Source organism: Ambystoma mexicanum, chromosome 5p (assembly GCF_040938575.1).
Source record: "Ambystoma mexicanum isolate Mex_15411 chromosome 5p, UKY_AmexF1_1, whole genome shotgun sequence".
NCBI lineage: Eukaryota > Metazoa > Chordata > Amphibia > Caudata > Ambystomatidae > Ambystoma > Ambystoma mexicanum.
Window position 1 is genome coordinate 701,121,459 of NC_090930.1, and position 13,819 is coordinate 701,135,277.

The window sequence follows — 13,819 nt, forward strand, 5'->3', positions numbered from 1 at the left end:
GACTTCTTCCTCCAACTTTTTTTTTCATATTCTCACCCGGAAATAATTCGTCAATAGCATTAACACATAATGTATAGTTTGAATGACATCTCTGAATGTCGGCAGCATTTCCTTACACTTCTTCCTGTTCCATTTCGTAGCCCCTTCACTAGTTGCAATTGTGTAATGTTTAGAAAACAAGGATATTGACTTTCCTGAATCCCAGTGAGTCTATTCTTTAAATAACACTTCATCCACACATACACATTACTTGATCAAAAATGGCAGAAGAAAATATGCTTCCTTGCTAACACATCTCATCGGATACTTGCCTCAAGGTTAATTCATGAGATTTTTCAGACGGCTTGCAATATCTTAGATCCATTAAACCCCATAACGGTCCTCATTATCTAATATGTGTTCCTTATGGAAAAGACACATGCAGCCTCATTAAGAGTTTGGTGGTATCTCAGCAGTAATACCGCCAAGATACCACCAAATGGTATTACCGTTACCACCACTTGGTCTGGCGGTATTACCACGAGCGTTATTATCAGTGGATTACAAATCGTGGCAGGCAGTGTTAGTCTCCATTAATTTGAGTCTAAGGGACTGCATGGGGATTTCGGCAGTATTCTTACCAGTGGTATTTTGGGGCAGGAACATGGAGGTATTACTGCTGAAGGTGTTTCCCCTGCCTTGCCTCCTAACCTGTATTTCAACTGTTTGATAATACGAGCGGTAATGCCATTGTAACTCTGTTACAACTGTATTACTACCGTTTTTCACCACACCGCCAAACTCGTAATGAGGCCCATTTTCTCATTTGCTGAGTTGCTGCTGGGACCTTTCGTTAATAATAAACATATGACATTGAATATTATGTACATGCATTCGAAAGGAGGGTTTCCCTAACTTACATTAATAAAATATGCACACAGGAATTCTTTCCAAGTGGGTGCGATCTGCTTGTGTTCTTTCTGAGAGGTGGCAGACATTCAGGGAACGCACTCAGGGTGACATTTAAAACGGGAGCAGGAGTTTCGCAGACACCATACATCCATCCTGAAGAGGGGGTCGAGGAACAAGCTGCACTTCGTGGATGCCCACACCCTTCTAAATGGTGCTCAGTGTGCACCTAAAGAAGGTAGATGCAGCAATGGTGTGCAAACACCTAGCCTGCACTGGTACCCTGGACCCTGCAAGACTATCTCTAGAATGGTGCAGCCCAATCATTTGTTTCCATTACATCTTGATATGTATTTCTGTGATACATTGCACCTTCATGGATCCATCTCATTTAGCCAGCTAGATCAACACATCAAGAGGGTGTTTTCTCCAGCGGATCAGGTGTTAGTCTATTTTGGTGTATCATGCTAAAGGCTAGACCAGCATAATTGCATCTTCGAGCAAAGGCTGCATAATACCCCCACCCGCAGAGAATCAGTAGCATTTACTGAATCCTTCTGCATGTCAATGTTCTGATACTTCCAGAACACTATCAGTGTTCTGGATCAATATTTGGAATTAGAATTCTACAGTACACTAATCCACTTGTGCTTAGATATTTGAGAAGGTTTCCACAGCGGATTACAGTGTGCAAACTGTAAGGTGGTCGAAAGTGAATAAGTGGCAGAAGGGATTGTTTATTTGCTGGTGTGCCCGATTTCAATGAAGTTATTCATGAAGTCGAATGCAACAAATTTCACAACATTCAAAATGAAATGTGCTTTAATACTGGAATATGTAACGCCACAACATTTAATCTGCAGATTTGATTTGATTTGATGTATACAGTGCCTCATACCAAAGCTCTGGACAAAATGATAAGTGACCCAATAACAGAAAATGCAAAATCAACGTGAGACGTCAAGTTGGGAAGATATAAGGTAGTCTTTGAGGTGAGTTTGAATCAGGGATGGGGGAGATAGCGCGAATTGAGGTGGGAATGCACTCCAGATTTTTTTAGCGAGCAAAGAGAAGGATTGGAAGCGAGAGGACACACATGGAGGGCTGTGGAACAGATAGAAAAAATTGTGATTGAGAACAAAGAGAACAGGTAGGGGAGTAGAAATACACTAGATACAAGATAAAGAGGGGCAAGGTGGTTCAGACATTTAAAAAACATACAAAGAAAGTGAAACAGTAAACAGGATTCAAAGGACAGCCAGCTAGAGAGAGCAGGGATGGGCATACTGATTGAAAAGCGACATTAAGAAAATAGGAAGAATGGAAGAGTTCTATATTGAGAGGAGGGATGCACGTTTGTACACAGGGAGGCAGAAGAGCAATAGAATAAACAGAAAAAGACCAGCAAGGAGAGGAGTAGTTTAGTGGCATGAGTGTTAAGAAATGGGCAAAGGAGAGAGGTGAATCAAAGATAACACCCAGGTTATGGCAGTGGGAATGGGAGTAAAAGAAGAAGGGGGTCAAGATGATCATAGGAGGTGGAAAAAGGGGAGGTATAGTGGAAACAAGAATGGAAATCACCTCCGTTTTTGTGTGATTTATGTGAAGAAAGTGAGAAAAGCCATCCAAGTACACAAGCAGAAAGTTTAGAATGGATTTCAGAAAAAAAGGAAGACAAGGAAAGAAAAATTCGGGAGGCATCAACATAAAGGTGATGGGAACTCCAAAGGAAGCGACAATAGCAGCAAGGGTGCTTGTACATAAAGATAACAGAAGGGTACCAAGAACACAACCCAGAGGATTCGCTGTAGGTGAGCGTGCAAATTGGTTTAGCCAGGAGACAGAGAAAGTACACGTTGATAGATAATAAGTAAAGCAATCCAAAACCATGCCACAAAAGCCGAGGTTATAAAGAGAGGAAAGCTGGATACAGTCATCCACCATGTCAAAAGCCGCAGCAAGATCAAGAAGGATAAGAAGAGAGGAATGCATTATCGGTCGGTAAGAACACAATTAGAGACTGCCAGAAAGGCCACTTCGTAGAGTGTGAAGATCAAAAACCAGTTTTTGAGGTAGAAGGAAAGAAGTGGAGAGGACGCAAGGAGAAATCTGTGAGCAAGCTATGAGTTTGAGGAGGTTTGCTAGAAAAGTCAGAAGAGAAAGAGGCCAGAAGTCTGCAGGAGAGTAGTGGGCAATTTTATTAATGGGAAGGATTGAAGCCTTTTTGAAGTGAGAGTGAAAAAAAAGCCCAAGAAAGAGATGAGGTAAATAAATCAGTGATAATAGGGATAAAAAGGAGATAGAATGATGGGACAAGTGATGAAGGCAGAAGGTCAGCAGGAGCAGACGAAGATTAGACCTAGAGAGAATTTTAGAAACATCAGAGTCAAAAAGAGGATGAAATGAAGGGATTAGCATGGGTGAAGAGAAAGGAGGGGTGTTGGCAGATGAGGAGGAGGATGTTCCAATAGAGAAATGCAATAGAGAGATTTTAGAAGTGAAAAACATAGCAAAGTTATGGGACATAAGATTAGATAGAGAAGCAGAATAAGGCACAGCAGGTGAGAGAATGTGATTAAAGGTATAGAATAGGTAACAGGAGGTTATTGAATTATTCCTTTTTCTCCATCAGAAAGAGCAAGTTCAAGGCAGAGTGTTGAGAGGAGAGAGAAGCAAGGTCAGCAAGCAGGTGGGTCTTACACCAGCCATGCTCAGTTTTACGAAGAAGCTGCCTAAGAAGATGGAGAGAGGTTGAGGAGGCTTGAGGCAGGGGTGAAAGGGAGAAGGATATAGAGCATCTATACACCATATTATTAGTGCCAACGATAGAACATAGGTAGCAGGGCCATGTGAAAGCAAGGAAAAAAACATCAGGAGAGGGGAGAAGGGAAAAGACCATGAGAAAGAGGAGGGACTCAAAGAACCGAAGGTCTCAACAAAGAAAGATTGATGACGGAGAAGGGCAACTAAGGGCAGAGAGATTGGCAGAGAGAAAGAGAGGAGAAGATAATTGGAGCAAGGAATTGGGAAAGCAGAATTGGAAGAAGAAAGCGTATGGAGGGGAAATTCAAGTCAAGAGAAAAGCCAGAATCAGCAGCAGAGGGGTAGGAATAGAAAGAAGATAAGAGCTGAGCATAGATAGAACAGGAGAGTTGGAGTAAAGAGTTAGAAATCCTGGGTGCAATGTGATGCTTGTCCCTGAAAATCAGATAATAAATAAATAATTCTTGCCCTAAAATTTTTATCCACCAGGATCTTTTTCTGTAACTGTATATGGTCGATCTATCTGGATTCAAGCACGTCTTTTTAAGAGAATTCATTTAAATATTGTTTTGCTGAATTGTCAATGCTAAAATAGATACATGCTGACAATGCGTTGTAAGACTTTTAAGCGTAAAAGGATATCATTTATAGGCTTCATCCCTTAACTACTTAGTTGGAATCAGAACGTTTAAGTAGTGTTCTCTAATCCACAAGCATGACTCTAAAACATTTACCTGTGACATAGTGGGTGGGCGTATTTCACTTGCACGCCAGTTTAACTGTGGCCTACGTTAATGGAGATTAAAATATGTTGCAGTGTTGGAATACAAGGCAGCAATATATTGCAAGAGGGCTTAAGGTTTTAGCATCAAATCGCTAAACATATTGGTCTGTATGCATTGACAGCCATTTCTGAGGCAGCCATGAAGGAAGACTGTGACTTAGGGGGCAAAAGGAAGATGCCCATTATGTGATGCAACCAATGGAGGTGGTATATGGTGTTTCCTTCAGAGCTCAAACAGTTTCCCATTACCATCCTACAGCAATCCCATAACAACCCCTCCAGGAAGGGTCACTTGGGCTGAGCACTGTTAATGCTTGCCACATTTGCAATAGCGAGGGATCCCCAATAGGAGACTGCCTGGTTAGATGTGTCCCGAGAAACAACACACGGCACCACAACAAATTAGGGGAGTTATGAGAAACAAGGTAGTCAAGATGATTCTGTCACTTACGTTGAAGTCCATGGTGAGTGCTGCATCATATGCCAAAAAACTAAATATGCCTCAGAGTGGAGCACAATTTGGAGTGTGAGAGAGAGTGGACATTCCCAAACATGGTGATTCCAAAGGATGATATGCACATATGTATTAACCTTGTTAAGGAATTAATACAAACAACACACAGTAAAGAGCCATATCATGGGTTGACTAGGCCACCATATTGATGCTGCTTGGTTGAAATATAGTGGACAGATATACCTGGTCATGAAAATCTAATATCAAACATGTAACACATGATAACAAACTAGGGACAAAGGGAAACACATATGCCGGGGGATGGGACACATAATGCCATCCCATTCCTGGATCCTCAATTAGTGATGAGGGCCCAGCGAATCACAGCCATAACTACCACATTAATCAATTGCCACTACCTATCAAGATTGTAAGGACATCAAAGAGGGAAGCTGACACAATGGAGGCATGGTTTTGGTTATAGACTTTTATTTATTTAAGAAAAAGGTCCTCACTATCCCCAACTTCTAACAGGGATTTCCACACCTCATAACTAGTACTAAAGGGCCCGTTAGTATGTCTGTAAAATTAAATTCCTTCATTCTGTGTCACAACCTACTTCTATCCCTCACACTACAACAAAAATATAAACTAGCAGAAAATATCTTCTTCAAAGAGAATGTCTCTCTTCTCCTGCCTCTCAAATAATGTCAAAAGAATGTTCTCGCACAACAAAAGTCCCCGGGGGAATTACTCCCTTTCCCTAGCTTGTGGGTTTCACTGTCTTTTATACTGTCACATCTAGGAGAATGGCTCCCTTCTGTTGTAGATTTGCAAAACTTCCAGTAAATGCATGGGGAATGCCTCCCTTACCTTAGTGTCTCCAACTCAATGCTCAGTTTGGGACCAAAAGAATGCATCCCTTCACTTGATATGGCTTGGCACAGTTCACAACAAGGCCAGGGGGAATGACTCCCTTCCCCATGCGCTTTTATTAAAGCTCCTGATTTTGTACCATGAGAATGACTACTTTCTCCTGCTATGTCTTGGTACAGTTCTTTTTCACTGGTTACAGCTCAATGCACGCTTTGTCACTCAGGATTGTTTTTTTAAAAGTCCCAAATATTGTTGGGTTCCCAGACCCTTCTCTGTTGGTCAGTGGTTTTCGCTTTCCCACTGTGACAAGGAAGATTTCCACTGATGCTTTCAGTATCTGCTTTTGGGTCCCAGACACTTCTTTTGTTCGTGGTAGAGACCCTGACCCTTCTATGGTGATCTGCAGTCTTATTTCTGCCAGTGCTACTTCTTGGGCTCTGATTTTGGTCCCTGACTTTGCTTGTATTTGTGGTAGGGTACTTAACCCTACCACAGTGGTCAGTATGTTTCTGCCTGCCACTGAAACAACGAGGACATGTTGTTGGACTGGCGACTGACACAATAACTAGTTCAGTCTCACTTGGTCAAGGGAAAGCTATTCAAGAATCTCGTCTGCCCGCTCCTGCATCCTACATCCCCTCCAGGTCTCCCATAAATCTGGTACGCCATTGGGGCTTCATGAGACCGGGATCAGCTCCATCAGCTCTTCAGAGTTTTCTCTGTGTCAGGACGTGCATTATGGCATCTCCCTTCACAGCTCAGCTTACTTCCTTTTTGAAGTTGTGAGCTCTGGTCTGCACTGACAGACATGATGGAGAACTCCCACCGCTGCTCACTGATGTTTTTCCTGTGACCCTCTCCTACTGGTCCACCAGCAGGATTGGAATCTTGTGCATTGGAGATTGGCTAATACTGCTTCCTCTCATGGATGTAAATGACTCCCCGGCAGGGTTTGCCACATCTGATTGTCCATTGTTGCTTTTTGTACTTTGTATCTTTATGTCTCCTGTGTGTTTCCTCTTCCTAGTACTTTGGGCTTTATTTCCAAGGTTACACTAATGCATTGGTCTGCCTTCAATGTAATAATTCTGAACATAGGGGATGGTTAGAGAATGTCAGGGAATGACAGCATGCAATGGGATTTACCCAAGGTGATTATCCTTTTCCCCAGAGGGGGAATCCCTCCTCATGAGGTCCTCCCACATTAAACCACTGCTGGGGGCTATAGGGTAGCAGTCACACCTCCCTAGCCTCATAGGAAAGGGCTCCTCATAGGGGAGTAGTGATGCCACCTTGTGACTGGTCACTGAAGGAAGAATAAGGCCAGAGGTTTTGGAGTAAATACAGCAATTCCAGCGAGTGTGTCAGTTAGCAATAATAACAGTATGAGGAGAGAGCAGCAGGGGGCCAAGCCAAATAGTGTGGAACCTGAGATAGTTTAGAAAGTGGTGAAAGGAGCATTCTGAGGACTATAACCAAGAACCTGACAGCAGCAAAGAACTATTGAGAAGAAGAAGCTTGCCTAGTCAGCTTGGAGCTGTTGCCTGCATTCCGGTGCAAAGTTGGCATCCAGCACAAGTAGAGAATGAGTATAATTGAAACATGTATTTCCCCTCTGGGGTTGTAGCATGGCAGATCCCAAGAAGAACAAGATACTGTAATGGGCTCAAGTGACTTAGGCTGGAGAACAAACAGTAACTGCAGCCTCCAAAGCATCCATGAAGGTGTTAGAGTATCCTACCACTATCCATGTGCACCCAGGGCAAGGTGGGGAAAGGGCAGGGTCTTGCTATGGCAGGAGAATTCTGGATCCATGACTGCAGATGCATGCAGTGTGGCACATCTGCATGAACAAGTACCAAAGCAAATAATGAATTGTGCATGGGAGCTTCAAACACTCTGAAACTATGAGAGATCTGAAGGATGTTTTCAGGGTGCAACAACCCTGCCATACCATCTTCGTGGTCCCTTTAGAATAGATGGACTCACCAGCTATATCTGCTCCTTCACCCTGAAAATGATGCTAAGCGAGTTTGACTGAGACTAACACATTTTTTGTTAAATCATTTGGATCTAATGTTCTTTTTAGATTTCTTTTTTGTAAACTATAGAACGCATTTGACGGCTCACTGATACAGTTCTTCCTATGCCTGTGAACATCATATAAAGGTTGACAAGTAAGAACGACTATATGTTGCCAGGGATGTGACTTAAAAGCAGCTTCCCCAGGTAACGCTTTTACGGGTTTTCATCATGTATTAGCTATAGTTTTTCTTAGTCACACAGATATTTTCTTTGCATGCATTTGCAAAGGCACAGACAAGTGGAGAAGACTCGATGACTGTGTGGCCACACCGATTAAGACAAGTGCATTTATCTGCATATGTCGCTGTATGCATGTCTCTTCACAGCTGTAATGCACTGCAATGATATAATGCAGGAAGAAGGGTGCATGATAGGCACTGGAACTGGTGCAAGCTTGCTTCAAGATCTGGCAGAGAAGCAAGGCACGACGGATCATTATCGCTTGAGATGACACCCCTAAAATGGATTCCTGCTGGATTTATCATGCACCAGAAGAGGAACGGGAAGTGAAGATTTATTTGAATGTGCACTTGGCTTCCATTTCCCAACTGAAGGCACGCCCTTCCAAACAGATTTAACCAACCCCTGAGAGAAGGAGGACCCAATTAGAAAGTTTAAAGGTGAATGGGACAATTTGTATATGGGGGCAACATCGGGGGGTATGAGGGAATATAGATACTCCTATGCTGTTTCTCGCTTCCATTTGGACACAACTGTATTGTATTTATTTATTTAATTGTTTTTTTATAACACACCTAATACCGTACCTGAGTTTGGTTTCTAAGCACGGATCCGGGATTCAAACCTCGGTTTCCCTGCGTGCTCTTGCTTCCAAGACCAGTGGGTTGCCCTGTGCTGTCCTCCGTTCACAATATATACCAAGGCCTTTTTGTAGCACCCCCCAGATTTAGAGAGAGAGGGGGATGGACCAAGGATCATTTGCAAATCAGGGTAGACAATATGGGACTGATTCACAGAGCGTTTTCCAATAGGGTTTTGCCATTATAAAACGCTTCTGTGAATTGGCCCATTGTGTAAATAAATGCGTGTGACAGATCAACAGTGCAGTCAGATAACAAGGTGCTTACAATGATCAAGGGCTAACAAGAGTGAAACAGGTAACAAAAGATGACCAGTCACAGTGAAATAAAAAAAAAAACAAAATGCATAGAATATTCAAATGTTAACAGAAAAAGTAAGGGGCGGATGCAGCAGGGTGGGTGGGGGTAACTTTGGAGAGGGAGACTTAGGAATTGAAACTGGAGGCACCATATCCAGAAACAAGGGAAGACATTTGTTTAGTGTTGTGCTGATGCAGGGATGTGTCTCTGCTGATGCCAAACCTTGGGGAGAGCACTCCAGCCGAGAATGCCAGCCGAGTGCTGTTTCCCACCATGTCTTGTTCCTGAAGGGGAAACTGAGTGGTGGTGGAAGATCAAAGGGTTGTTGGTGACACATACCTCTTAATCTTAGCAATTAGGGACACTGGTCTGTTTCCCATGAAGATCTGTATATGTCGAGGATGGTTTTGAATTTGATTGGTATTGGGAGGCAGAGCAGGGCATACAGGTGCTGTGTGATGTGGTCTCAAGCCCTCAGACCCTGGACAGTCGAGCTTACCTTATTTTGAATCTGCTGGTCGTTGTTGGGTTTAATGTTTGGGAATGCCACGGTAAAAGGCTTTTCACAGAAGTCTAAGGGAGATATGATCATGGCAACGCTGTTCTGAACTCATTGTAGCATAGTCAAAAGGATGAGTATGCACCCGAGTACAAGGCTTTTTAGGGTGATCTGCTGGATCTGGTGGAAGAAAGAAAAGATCTGATTGAACATTATGCTACGATTCCTCAGGCTGTTGTAGAGGGGCAGAGGAGGATGCATAGAGGACAGGACAAAAGGAAGTGCAGTAGGAATGGAAGTGCCAAAGGGTATGATTTCTGTTTTAGACACATTTAAGCAAATTCTATTATTGATCATCTAGTTCTAGATTTTTAGTAGTCAACTTGAGAAGGCATTGAAGTTAGGAGAAGGATGAGCGAGTTTGAAGGTAATTTGCATGTCATCAGTATAACCTTGAAATGTGTTGGTGAATGGGGAAATAGTAACAGTGATAGGTTTGAGGAAGACGTTGATGAACAAAAGGGAAAGTATAGAACCTTGAAGCACCTCCAGATTGAAAGAGGAGTTGCCACAGAAGGAAGGACCCATGCAGACTTTCAGTAGGAAACAGAGAAATCCATTTGAGTGCCACGCCTTCAATGGCAACTGTTTGTTTTATGTGGTTAGGGAGGATAGCATAGTCCACCATGGCAAATGTTGATGACGGGCCAAGGAAGCTATGGGTTGCAGGCTGGTTGGTGTCAAGAGCTTTCAGGGGTGCTTCCCTCACGAACAGTAGTGCAGATTCAGTATCTATCAAGGGGGAGAAATCAGACGCGTTATCATTGAGGCGATTTCAGCTTTAGGTAAACTTCATTAGGTGCATTGAATCTGCTTTTTTAACAATGTTGTCAAAGACGGCAATGGTAGTGATCGGGGGTAGTTAGCTGAGAAGCTCAGGTCAGCATTTGTTCTTTTGAGTAGCAGAGTGACACAGTATTCCTTAAGAGGGGTGGCATGGATAAGGACAGGTTCACTATAGCGGACATGGCAGGGGCAAGGGAGGAGATATTGTCTGGGATGATGTTAGCTGGGAAAAGGAATACTAAATGAAATTACGCCATCATATGTATTCTTGTAATCATGATGTAAATCACAGATGCAGGCTTGAAGGCAAGGCAGGAGAGGTCAGTATTGGGTTCTGAGATGATGGGTTGGGCAGATCTATTAAGGTTAGTGATAGACAGATGTATGCTCTTAATGTTTTCATTGAAGGATAGTGGCAGGTAGACAGTAAGTGACTGAGAGGTGGCTGGGAAGGAGGTACACTGGAGGGGGCCTTTTATTTTCATTATAGATTCAAAAACCTCTGGTGGGTGGGTGGTTGGCCTGGTAATAATAATAATACAGGAAACATGTTTTTGCAAAGAATGAGAGTGAGGTAATGCAAAGGGCTCTTTTGTCTACATGTATGCACTGATGCATTATATGCCATGCCAGACTCTATAAATGTACATGTGCCTTTTCATCAATGGAGTGGTCATATTTTTATTGTTCATATAACCCTTTCTTTCATCAGAAATGCAACTATGTTTTCATCAGTTGACTAAAATCAAAAAGACAAACTATGGTACATGTAATTGGTTATTTATAATGCACTTAATACCTAGGGGTTTCTAAGCGCAGGCACAGTGATCGAACCTGTGTTGCACTGCGTCGTCTTGCTTCGAAGGCGCGTGTGTCGCTCCTGAGCCATACTCCCGAGACAAATGTCTTTCTTCAATTCAATGCACAGATACCATCATCTGATGGAGCAACTATTAAATAACTGCTACATTAACATTATCAACTAGTTCAACCAATCTTCATTTATAGGTTTGAGATGATATTGCACTTTGAAACTCTGAGTATTCGCAGTCTACATGCGAAGTTAGCTCTTTGAAGCTGGCTCTGTGGCTCAGCAGACTATTGCATTCAATACAGAGGCCTATGTTTGAACTCATGGTCACATGTTTGAATCCCAGCAGGTCCGCTCAGCCCTTTATCCTTCCAAGATTGATAAAATGAGTAGCATTAAGTTGGGTAATAAAAAACATCTGTTATCTGTCAATAGCACGAAGATGTCCATCTGGTGGGGAATGCGCCCTCTAAGGATATACCTGTTATGTTATGTGTAAGGTCAAACAATCCAGAAAAAACGCCTGATTCTATAAATCAGCATTAGGTAATACTTTCATATCACAGCTGTAATAAAATAACCTCCACAAACTCTTCACTTCAAAACAATGATACCCTTTATAAGATGAGAGGATATTTTGCGACCGTCTGGAATTGTTTTTGCTAAGGTTCCATAAAGAATGGCCACTGAAGCCCGAAGCCGGCAGCTTAACTCCAGAACAGTACCTGTAAAAGTTAACTCAGGGGAGGAGTCCAAAGTATTTGACACAATATTCCTCTAATGAAGAGCATCACTGCCCATGAACACATGTTCCAACCCAGTCTGAACAGTTTCCTGACGATTGCCCTAGTTTCTAAGATTCTGTTTAAGAGCCTATTTATTACAGATGAAGATAAGAGACCTAAGGCAATAATTTAGATATACGCAAAATTATGTTCCCTTTCTATGGCCATAACTAAGAAAAGGCTTAATTTGAGAATGTCAGTCATGTAGAGTTCATTAAACTGTACTTTAAAATGATCAACCAAATCAAAGGAATGCCCTTGATGCTTCATTTGTATGCGTTCCTCCTCTTCAGAATTCCAAATATGAATAATCATATTAATAGCAACTGTAAATCTGATGATAATCCCATCAGCAAGCTTAGGCTCCCAAAACTATTGTGAGTGCTGCCTCAGAAAGATGAATCGTGCAGCTAGATATCATCTATCCCTGAAATCAGACAAGAAATCAATCAAATTGGATAATTGTATTCAAAGTGAAAGCGCTCATTATATCAAAAGGCTTCATGCTCCAAAGTCATTCTTAACAATCCTTGATCTGTACTCCCCCCTTTCCATCATATCCCTCGCATCAGTTACCTTGGTTGAACATGTTTGGACATAAGGTTTCCAACGGTGCCGTATGTTACTTTGCCTTTTGTTCCTTTCATCAATTTATTTTTTTATTTTTTAATCAAGACTTTAACTTAATGCACTTATGTTGTGTGCTGCTGCGACTGATCAATGCATGCAATTCACTGGGACTAGTGTGTTTAATTGCCACAGGCTGTGCTGACCTAGAATATCATGCATGTTGGCAATCAGGAAGTCTGCATTGCCAGGCGACTTGTGCACTGGGATGCACAATGACAGGGGTTGCACTGCACACTCCGGAGTCTTTGTGTCTCATTAATGGATTGCTGTTTCCTACAGGCATAACTACAGTGCTGACTATGACCACGCTGAGCACCATCTCCAGGAAGCACTTGCCCAGGGTCTCCTACATCACTGCCATGGACCTCTTCGTCTCGGTCTGCTTCATCTTCACCTTCGCTGCTCTGATGGAATATGCCACGCTTAATTATTTGGTGGGGAACAAGAAACCTTCGGCAGAAGACAGCAAGAAATCCAAAATGGTGAGGATTAGTATTTACACTACTATTATCACACTCTTCTGGGGTGGAAAGGGGACAGGCGTGGTTGAAGGGGCAATTTGAATCTACACATATGCGTTTCGCTCAGTTCCCCAACTCTACTGCCTGACCAAAACCAGCCTTCTGTGATACTGTTATGGTGGAACAATGATGGTGTGAGTTTGCAGCAGAAAAGTACTGCCATGCTCTTACTTGAAGTTGGTCTACAGAGCTGTCTGCCTTTGAATATACATAGCCTAAAACAGGAGGACCTTTGGACGGTCTCCAATTTTAAGCAGGGAGCACAACAAATCATGCCAGCAGGAGCAATCTATTTTGCTCACATGTCAGTATCCCAGAGAATACTTAGAGGATTGCAATTTTTGAATCCCACTTACAGGAAGGCAGACAACATCACAAACATGTACAATTACAGGCACCAAGGTATAGCTTTTAGGTAGGTTCCGGGATGTGAACCTCTGTTGCTCTGCATGGTCTTCCTTCCAAGACTAGCACGTTGCCCCTATGTTATACTCCGTTCACAATGAGTACAGCAACTTCTAAGGTTACCTAGAATTAAGTAAACTAAACGTCTCATATACGTTTCACACTCCAAGAAAGTCAGAAAAGGCACACATAATTGCATATTCTGCAAGACACTATTTTAAATGATTGGACATATCTCAGTTACCACCTTATCTCAGAGCAGCAAAGGGCCCCACATGTGTTCCCACCTAGTGATGACATAGCACTACTATCGTGTGGGCTTGGTGGATGGAAGTGAGTTTGTCACACAAT

General features: G+C 42.5%; 1 protein-coding gene across 1 annotated transcript in view; it reads left to right on the forward strand.

The window, feature by feature from the left end:
* The window catches only part of LOC138481142 (gamma-aminobutyric acid receptor subunit gamma-4), a 2,457,252-nt gene that overhangs the window by 2,392,914 nt on the left and 50,519 nt on the right, over positions 1–13,819 (forward strand). Inside the window, exon 8 of the mRNA XM_069613069.1 lies at positions 12,822–13,024. Coding sequence (XP_069469170.1) covers positions 12,822–13,024 — 203 coding nt within the window. The remainder of the gene's footprint in view (positions 1–12,821; positions 13,025–13,819) is intronic.